A 10,938-nucleotide genomic window follows, 5' to 3' on the forward strand; every position below is an offset into this window, starting at 1 on the left:
ACTGCACATGAACAATGCATAGCGATTGGATGAACCTAGATTTTGAGCATATGTTATATTGTGCCTGAAGGCGTAGAGTATATTAGAAAACAAGGTGGAGTATATGAAATTTATTACCCACCCAAAACGGCCTAAATAGAGTCTAAGCCTATATATACCAAGTGCTCAGCAAAATCAAAGTCATCAAGTCACCCCAGGAAAGTTGACTGTCACCTATGTATTACAAGCCTCCAGGAACATGAGCACAGAAAGCAGATCCAACAGACATGTAACAGCTTGTGGTATTGGTTTTTGTTTGAAAATAAACTGTTTGTAAATTTGGTGATAAATCTCCTTGGCAGACTGAGTATCCTTGAAACAAGTCTAGAGAGATTTGTTTATTTTTTTGGAAGCCTTTTAATCAGATATGGTAGAATTCACATTATGTCTGCATGACCAAGTTTTCTTAATGCCTGTTTTTTGTTACTCTCTAGACACTCATGCTATTCCACTCTTCAAACCATCCAGCAACTACAGTGTGCCAAGAATGTAAATGAAAAACTTTGCATACACCAGAAGATTTTAAAAAGTATATATTCCCCTTTCATTTGAAGATAAAAGATGATGACCTCATATGGACATGTTTACAAAATAGTGGCTAGTCACATGGTGGTCATCATCATTTGACTGCGTGGTTAACCACAGTATTTTCTGGTGTTAACCAATGGTAGCCTACATACAGTAGGTACATACCCGGTATGTGACATGTTTTCACCATGCAGGCTATTAGCAGTTTACCACTTTTTCAAGTAGGAAGTTCAGTAGTAATCTCATTTTTAGAAGAGAAATACTTGCACCCAAAAGACTGCTTAGAAATGTGAAATCATTTAATTTTGCAAATTGCTAGTCATATCTCAAAGTCATAGGCAATATTCTAAGGGGAAGGGGTTTTAAAAATTCCTTTGGAATAGTTGCTGCTGTATAGATTAGCATCACTTTACATTAATTTTAAGGCCTTTAAACTGCAAAATACTACAGTTTTGGGATTACTCCTTTCAAATCCTTTCTGCCTTAACTACAGCAATATACTACAACATTCATGCCCGTCAGCTACCACTGCTCCCAGATTTGTTGACAGGTTATTATCAGTTAATGTAACATGTTTGAATAAAAAGTCACAATCATTATAGCCCTAATTGAAATTGCTATTCCACAAGTGACTTCTGAGAAAGCTAAAAGCTTGTAAATACAGAAATCTAGAATCAAAGTCTTGTATGCAGCATGTACTATACAAAAATATTCCTGATGCAGTGGTGACTTGACATATCAGTAGCATGTGGCCTATATTAGGCACAAGACAATGGACCAAATGGAGTCATCTAAACAATGTTACTGGAACACTCTACAGTACTAATAATATTAATATTGTCACTACCTTTGGCTAAAAGTGTATACACACATGTATAAAACTTCGAATGTGGTCCTAGAGGCTACAGCTACTGTAACAATGTATATTGCAGTTCCAAAATGTAACAATGTCTACAGTTTACTAACTTGGAGGAAGATACAATCATCTTTGAGATATTGACATGTGGGAGTGACCTTGTAGAGGTCTTCATTGGAAATAAACTTATGATGTCCCCAACCTCTAGATCTGTCACCATCAATGACTCTACCAGCAGTGTCATCTTTGCACTTGTCATCATAGACCAATGTTACTAAATAATGCTCACAGTCACTGATCTGGTTCAACACTTTTACTTCAAATGTTTCCCTCAGTGGCCATGTTAGCTCATCATCATGTGGACCCTTCATGAGGTACAGGAACACTGACATGTGAGTACCTTTACCATCACCATTGCCAGTAGCACAAACCTTTAAACAAACCTTGTATCCCATGTCATGAGTGAAAAAAGAATTACTATACCACGTCACACTTTTTTCCTTTTTTCTAGTAAACTCAGTAATATTCATAGTCACAGGACAAGCTTGATCACCTGAATTAAACATTGTGGTCAAAGCTGTTAGCCTCACCCACCACTGTGCCACTGAAACAGTTGCTGCCGCATTTCTGGGACTAGTCTGTCCTGTTGCCTGATGAAGTGTCACCATTAAAGCATTCATTAATTCTACTGCATTAGAAAGTTGTGATTTAGTATCAGCTAGTTCTTGCTGAGTATCAGTCAGCCTACGTTTAGTCAATGACAGGTGTTCTTCCATCTTCTCCTGGTCATGTTCCCTTTTCCTTTTATGTATCATCCACTCCTCACACCCCACATTTTGATACTCACACTGGACAATTTCAAGAGGACACTCCTTCCTGTGTGCTTCCATGTCTTCACGAGGGACACTCCCTACCTCACACTTGTTGGGACAGGGTAGGGGAAGCTTGGGACACTGTTCCTTGTGTTCTCCCTCCATAAACTGATGTTCTCCTGTAATGTGGCAGTACTGACAGTCAACCTTACGATATGGACACTCAGTCTCAACATGACTGGTCAGATATTGTCGTTGTAACTCCTTCCCACACTCATTGGAACACTTAACATCCTCAAACTGACAACCATCACTGTTTCCAAGGTGATTGTTGATGTCATTCAGTTCACCCTGCCACTCACAACCACTCTCCTTGTTAGTACACATCACATGAAGACTCCTAATTTCTCTATCACTTAGTTTGTTGGGGAAAGTAGTGAAAACATTAATTCGACAAAATGGACAGGTAGTATCGGTTCTCATGGCAATATCCAAACAAGACTTACAGAAGTTGTGCCCACAACATCCACTCAGGTAAGGATCTCGGCAGGGATGTATGCATAGTTTACAGACAAGGGTATCCGGTGGAACATTGACAAACTTATTTTCATATCCGCCACTTGTACTGGATGTTGCTATTGCCATATTCACTGTTAACAAAGTAAATAACACAAAAGCATAATTTTAATAAATGACTTGTGATCACTAAAATAAATACAAAGGTATTGTTACACAACCTTCTTGTTCTCAGCAAATCTGTTTACTGCTCATTTTATCCCTATAGCAATAGTATAACCATGACTGAAGGGAGTAAATGTCCATGCACTATTATAGCTACAGGTGTAAATGATCTCTCTTATTTATTTCTATGATCCCTATTCAAATGTAAATTATATTATATATGAACTCTTGGTATCACCCACAAATGATTACATAAAACTCGGAATTCAGAATAGCTTGTACAGGACGATGGTAAAACTGGGGGGTAATAAGTTGTTATTGTTAGGCACCAGAAAGCATCTATACTTCCTGGCTGATTTTGTTGTAATTCAACACATAAACCATTGTTATTATATATTCACCTCAAAGAAATGAACCAGTACATATTTGACCCTTCACTTATGGTAGCACGCTTCACAGCCTCAACAAGTGATATTCAATATGAATGTGGTCACAAGATAAACCAACAGTAGAGAAGATTGGTCACATACCGTATTCCTATCAGGGTTGACATCATGTCAGCACCACTGAAACGTACAGTAATCTGAATGGGACCTGATTCGATTAAAACAGAGGTGTACAATTGCAAGCTGTTCATAAAGAGGTCCATTTTGGGCACAATATTGGTTAGTCCGGCTCCACTAGTGTAAAGATGGTCTGCAAGAACAACAAGATTTAAGTGGATAGTTATTATGTTAACCAAACAAGATCACAGGTAAGGCTTATTAATTAACAATCAATTGGGTTCACATAACATCTATGAGCCAACTGACAGCAACAAAAAAAAAACCATAAATGAGCATGGCTCCATATAATCCTATGAACAGCAGGGGCAGATCCAAGAGAAGGATAACACCCAGACCAAGACACAGGTGGTCAGAGTAAAATTTAGACTCAATTTTACAGTGAGATATTCCAAGCGTCCTTCCTTACTTCATCTGAGAGGTGTAAATGGAGTGTACACATCAATGCCAACCTTGATTTTAAAGGCCTTGCTGATGAATCAAATTCAAACACAAGATTTTGAAATGGCTGTACATGTACTATTTTAAGTACCTAGATTGTTAATGAATTCTATCATCGAAACACTTAAGCTGTAGACAGATGCTGGGAAAATACCCTCATGCCCCTTCTTAATTAGCAAAACATGTAGAGCTTCTCTGTACATGCTCTGTATGCAGTATACATAACACTATAACATCTTAGCATAGCAGTTTGGTGGATGGGAGGGCCACTATAGGGTCCAAATAAACAGATCCCCTACCATTGCGGTATCCACCATGAAACCAGAGAAATATATGCTTGTTGGCTTCACAGAAATGGTATCTTCATTAATTTTATGTCTTGCTCCATACAAAGGACCAGATGAAACTTGCTACATAGCCAAATCTTATCTAGAGTTATTGTACATAAAAAGTATACACAGTAATAAGCAAATGACTGACTGGATGCCCGGCACAGGACTGCCTTCTTTGAAAAAACTAATAAAGAAACACTATCCTACCATCCAGGACAAGTTTTCTTCATAGTGTTGTGGTAAGGTTGGATGCCTAGTCTGTCTATGCTGTTATAGTCTGGAAAGGATCTGAGACTTCTCACCATCGGGATGATGAGCATTAAAATTTCTTACAGCATTAAGGAATAATATCTTTCCATTCCCAATGTACTGCCGCCACAGTAGTAGTCAGTTATTGACTAGAGCAATAGCAAAGGATGTCCCTGACACCAGTGGTTGTCAGTTAGTATTTCATCCATAACCTCCATGCATCATTCAAAGCTTGACACCACTGGAGGTAGCTAAAATTGTTCAAATTGGACTTCCCTTTTGGCCCAATGAGGTTATCCATCATCAAAATGAATTGTTTAAACATCTTACCTCTGCTAAGAATCAGTTCCTTCTAGACCACTCCAGATCTGTTGTGTCTTGCTGTCCTTCCTACCTGCATCGAGTGCTGACAGAAAAAGAGGCCTCTTCCTGGCTCTTGGTCCTTCTTTTGGAGCAGTATGGCTTTTTGCTTCTCAAGGATGAGTTTACTGATGCCCTGTGCCTTTGTTGTGGCTTAGCCCCCATAAAATCTACCTTCTCATTGTGTGGGGGTGGAACAAAGCTGAAACTGAAGCAGAATGGCCACTTCGCATTTCAGTAATCATTGATAACTGTGGTGTATGTTCAGTTGTAATTTCCATAGTGACTGCATTGATTGCTTAGGCACTTCTTGTACTTTTAATGCTGTATAACGGTTGGAACATAGCTGAGAACGAAGTGAAATAGCCACTTTATGTTTTAATAATTGATAGTTGGGGTGCATGTTCAGTAGTTTTTATGATGGTTCTGGCACCATTCTTTCCTTTGATGTGGTATGTGATGGTTAACCAATAAAAAAGTAAACAAACAAGTGCAAGGAAAATTAGAAATTTTACAATTGAGTAGGGATCATAGAAACAGAAAGCAGGATGTCATCTACACCTGCAGCTATATGATCATGAGTTGACATTTTATTCCTATATATATACTTCAGTCATATACAGCCTGTCAATACTATAGCCATGACTTAAGTAAGTCAACTAGTATAGCTGCAGATGACCTTGTTTCATTGCTTTTATTCCTATGATCCCTATAAAGTTTTCAATTTTTCCTCACACTTGTACGAGATCAATTACCTTATCAAAACATGCATTCGTATGCAACCGCTCTACAATTAGTACGAAATTGCAAAACTGCTGTACTGCAAACTGCGCTACCATTCAAAATTTACAGTATACTGTTTTAATACACGGAACAAACTGCAAGTATTGGGCTATCAGTTACAAGTTACCCAGATTGTTACCATGAACAGTCTTTAAAGCCATGGAGATGCTTGTGTAGCTATTAAAACAAAACATGTATGACACAATTTTAAAACAGGAGTGCAATTTTCAGTCAGGGTCAGAAGCACTAAATTACCATGCATAATCCATATGCAGCAAAATTGCCAGATGGAACAGGCATATCCAATACAATTCTATCGAAAAGCTTATAAAAATGAAATTAATTACTGTGTACAGCCTCCATTAGGTACTGTAGTTTTCTGGGTGTGATACAGGTAGAGTAAACTCTCTGCAAGTACAGTCTCAACTTTTACGGAGCTTTTGGTGGCCTAAACCAAAGCAAATTCCCCCAAACATTTTGTATTGGGTGTTTCTGGGCCATGTAATAAATGGCGTAATAACCTGTGACATGTGATAAATACATCAGATTCCAGACCAGATCGGAAAGTGCAATGAATGGTGATTTAAATGAGCTACATAGCTGAAGGAAATCAGAGGAAATTTAAGCATATCATTTAAAAGTTGAAAGCTACTTTGTTGCTATCTTGCAAATTGAATGGTGGATAGCTTGGAAGGGAACACTCTATTGGCATCCCAACATCTTAGTGTTACTATGAAAAAAATGTTTTGAATTAGTTCTGCAAGTAGGCACCAGCCTATTATGCCAGCATAATTTTGAGCATAATAGGTGCCTGAAAACATCATGCATAATGCTAGCATAATAGGCAGAATAATTGTCATACTGTAAGCAAAAATGCATGCCACAGAAAAAGGTTGACTTACAATAATAAAACAGTTTATGCCACTGATGACGCCACTGTTATTATAGTTTACAATGCAGCCAAATCCTTAATGCACAACGAGTACATTTTACATTTAACCAGTTGTTCATAAGCCAAAGTTTATCATTATCCATTAGAAAGTAACAAAACATTGGAACTATGGCAAAAATTTTGAGCATAATTATGAGCATAACAGGCAAAATGTTTGAGCACTGCAGCATAGCATAATAGGAAAAATTAAAAGCATAATAGGCTGGTGCCTATCTGCAAGTTAGTGTGTGATTTACCATGTTTCCATGATTACGCACATAATCGTAGCAAACTTCTTTCACATGCATGCCGGGCCAATTTTGGTCCAGGATGAACTAGTTCAGGAAGACCAAACAATCTATAGATCGTTGCCAGAAATGGTCCGGTTGGACCATAGATTTCCAGACCCGCGGACCATGCGCCTCTCAGTTCTGGATTGACCTATAGCTGAGGGGTGTGACACCTTCGCAACCTTATGTTCCTAAGACCTTCAGTGCTGGTCACTGTAAAGCACTAATAACAATAACAATAATAAAATCATTGAAATCGCCATCAGACAACTTTGACATCAGAGACCATATTTCCTTTACCAGTAAATCTACCAGATCAGGGACACATCACAAGCTAATCCATCCTAGAACAACTTCAGCAGCACAGCGTCACTTTTATTTCAACAGAATCGTACGACTTTACAACTATCTCCTAGCTATTAACATTTCATTACCAACTAACGATATCAAATGCCAATTAATCCAACACTTATGGACTCATTTTTCCAATAATTTCAATTCTGATCGAGCCTGCACTTTTCACATCCCTTTGTCCATGTCATTGCCGCTCCAGTGTGCCTATCTCCGCTAACTTCAATGAACTGTAACTATAATTCTGTATTGAATGGTAACTAAAATTGTTTACTTTTTTTTTCACCTTGGATGTCAGCACCTGTTGCTGGCATACCTTCAGCATGCAATTTTGATTTTTTACTTGCACACATGCTGTAGCTAAAGCTAAATAAATAAATAAAAAATAAATAAATAAAATCTGCACATTAGAAATCTTTTCATGATTTGAAACTTCACCATTTGAAAATTCATACGCGATTGCTGTAGTATGATTTGTAAGGTATACTAGTTTTGTGTCACTAGCTATGAGGCTGAGGCTTGCATTACGAGACTAGATCTAGAGTTCTAATTATTTTCGTGGGCGGAAATCGCTTGTGACTTTGATAAGCCGAAGGGTGTACTAGAGGCTCGACTAGAGGTGTCATATACCTCGCCTACAGCAAAAGCCTGAGCGACTCTGCACGGGCCCCAATGATATGCTTGTTACTGAACACGATCATTGCGCAACCGGTACCGCTGACGAGGCGCGACTCCAAAACTAGACCTGGTAATCGCAGCCCAATCTCTGGTAAATCTGCCTACAACTAGCCTATTTCGCGCTTCTGCCATAAGGCACTCCCCACCCAAAGGTTGCAGTGCACGGGGAGAAACCGGGTCCGCGGCCGCGCGATTATACTGCAGTCTGTGCAGATGAGTAGTTAGGCCCTAGTATTGAATACGAAATAAGTCATCTCACCTGTAAATAGTCTCTGGTGCTTTCACTCCTCAGTTCACTAGTCACGCGCACCATAGATATAGTATATTCTCCGTACCCGTTTACGGAGAATATACTACCTCTGGCGCCACGAAATAGTAGTGGTGCTCGTTTAATAGAACAATGACGAACTGTGGTCGAACTCAGTAAATTGTATGTCATCATAGTCACGTGCATAGAGCAGGTATGCCTACACGTGTAGTCTAACTGTAAGAACACATCTAGACTAGCCAATAGTTATAGCGGCTATACTGTTAGTTGTAAGAGCAGACCTCGGAGCAGACAGCCGGTGACATGTTCACTAATTTGTTATACATGCATATGAGTTTTAGCAATAATTAATAGCTATATATTTTAAAATTAATATAATAGCTATTGTTGACATTGGGTTTTGGGCCTTAATCACTTAATCTCATAGCTATGATCAAGAGTTAATAATAGTGGGGAGCCCTCCCCACTATTATTAACTCTTGCTATATATGATCATAGATATAAAAGCTGAGTGGGCCTGGGTACGTGGGCACATAGCTAAACCTATAGCCTGAGGCTACTTTTTCAAACCTTTATGGCTCATAGTTTCTAAGTTACAGAATGCAAATATTCTACTCAATACTGAAATAGCTATGACCTGTTGTGTGCTGGTGTAGTTTGTGCACACATGCCCTGTTTTTACAGGCCCATGGCACGGTTACAAATATCTATGCTATACATACATATGTAATGAGCCAATGTCATTCCCCATTCCTCTCTTTATATAAAGGGTACATGCTCAAGAAGGTATCACTGCTCACAATAAGGCCAAATTTGATTGCTGTAGAGTGATTCGTGCGATTCGTGGAGAATATAGAGGGGTGGTAATGGAGCTAGCATAAGAAATCAATGAGATACTGTTGCAAGAGATGCTAAATGACAAACATTATTAACTATCAACTCGAAGCAAATTTGTACATCTTAGCCAGTGTAGACAAGTAAGCACTTGTAATTACGAAGCTGGAGAAGTTAGTCAGAAACTATAGCAATGAAGATTATTGGGTAAAAAGATTGAATCCATAAATAAAGACGAATAAACATACTCATGCCAAAGCTGATGGACATGAAACACACACACTATAGGAACTAAACCAAGTAACTCTGTACATTGACCTTCAAAGTGTCAATTGGTGGATTTCATTTTCCTTTTCCTATACTTCTGCAATTCACATGTACAGCCAAGTGTGCTTATCCAAGATTGATTATTTATACAGTCTGCTGGACTAGCTATCATCAGTCCGCTCATTCGAATTAAAGGTTTACAACTTATGACTCAGCAATAGAATCGTTGTAGAAAAATTAACACTGTTCTCTCATAGGTCAGTACCAGGGACACTTATGGAATGAGTGATACTATTGTTTTGTGTCATATCCATGGTTATTAACTGCCCCCACCACCATAATTATTAATCTTACAGTAACAGCAACAGTAGCCATACAGTAAGTAAGTAAGTAACCATACAGTAACAGCAATTTCAAAATTATAAGCTGTGGCCCCACACCTCCTGCTCCCCTTGTTTTCCAAACCCTGGATCCCCATCTGCATGGTGTCTTGTAACTTAGTAGCTATGTGTAGATTAGTGGAGGCAATTGTAAACAGTGGAAATTGGAAGAAATAAATTGGTAAATACTCGTAAAATAGTTACTAATGCCCACCTCTGTACAAACGATATCTATGATAGATCACCTCTATAATAAGACTACCTCATTACAGTGGTCATGTCACTACGTAAATATAGTATACTAAGTATAGTATAGTAAATATAGTATACTAAGTATGTCGCAACTTCTTATTCTCATTAGTACTAGTTATAGTGACTATTTCATTATACAGACTTTGGCCCCAAAAAGCTCTATTTAAGCATGATTAGGTTTGTATACTTAATTTATTAACTTTTTATAATTTGGAATTTTGATCCACTCCTGGTACAATGTACTTCCTTAGAAGCTGATTTGAAGGTGTTGGCATTATCTGACAATAATGTTGTGACCATGGGTAAGCCACATCTACATGGAAAATCAATAGAAAAGAGGAAGTATTTAATTCAGGACTAAATCTTTGGCTCAAGTAGCTGAACATGTGCACAAACAGATTGATGTTCACTCAAGTTCTTCGTTAATGGTCCCACCAAGCATGAGTGCATGAATGGGGGATCATCAGAGACTCTATAATTAGGTTAGTCAGGAATATGTACTATGGCTTGCCAGCAAGCTGAAGAAGCAAACCACTAATCTCAACCCAGGTAGTGCTGATATCTCTCCTTTACAAAGTGCAGAAGAAATTAGTTTAGTTGGATGAACTCAATCCAGTTCAACAAGTTCCATGTAAAATACAGTACACTATTCGATCCTTCCACACAAAGTACAATATTAGGGATCATGGAGCATTTTTTCACAAAAAGCTATTGACCATAAACCAGCCTCATAATATACTTTCATGGCGCCTTGGCAGTATTGGTTATAGATGTAGACAAGACAAAAAGTGCAATCTGAAATGCTATTATGCTTCCAATAGGTTGCTACAAAATGTAATTTTTTTTTGTTCAGTACAGGTTATTTACTAACGCCTTTAGACTAACTCAATAATGGCTATATATGACTTGTCACTTCAGCTCAACAGGCCTTTTAGCATACTACAATTCATAATACAATACACACATCATGGGCTTGCCTTTGTCCTCCTGTGTGTCTCATTTCTTTCCATCAACAGTGTAAGGTGTTAATTCGCTGTAGTGCA

At 38.3% G+C, this 10,938-nt stretch overlaps 1 protein-coding gene across 2 annotated transcripts; it reads right to left on the bottom strand.

The window, feature by feature from the left end:
- Window positions 1–1,359: 1,359 nt before the first annotated feature.
- Window positions 1,360–8,293, bottom strand: LOC136252349 (TNF receptor-associated factor 4-like). 2 transcript variants are annotated; one of them, XM_066044777.1, is made up of 3 exons: window positions 8,154–8,232; window positions 3,447–3,612; window positions 1,360–2,885 (listed from the first exon to the last, which is right to left on the bottom strand). In XM_066044777.1, exon 3 carries the CDS (start codon window positions 2,878–2,880, stop codon window positions 1,519–1,521), a length of 1,362 nt encoding a protein of 453 aa, XP_065900849.1. In that variant the 5' UTR covers window positions 2,881–2,885; window positions 3,447–3,612; window positions 8,154–8,232; the 3' UTR covers window positions 1,360–1,518. The 2 variants fall into 2 exon arrangements, with proteins under 2 accessions (XP_065900849.1, XP_065900848.1); XM_066044776.1 differs by lacking the exon at window positions 3,447–3,612 and having other exon boundaries at window positions 8,154–8,293.
- Between the last annotated feature and the right edge of the window lie 2,645 nt (window positions 8,294–10,938).

This window comes from Dysidea avara, chromosome 4 (genome assembly GCF_963678975.1).
Source record: "Dysidea avara chromosome 4, odDysAvar1.4, whole genome shotgun sequence".
Lineage (NCBI taxonomy): Eukaryota > Metazoa > Porifera > Demospongiae > Dictyoceratida > Dysideidae > Dysidea > Dysidea avara.

Bases quoted from the DNA above. Each gene is read 5' to 3' on its own strand.
- LOC136252349 (XM_066044776.1), bottom strand. From the start codon at position 2,880: ATGGCAATAGCAACATCCAGTACAAGTGGCGGATATGAAAATAAGTTT.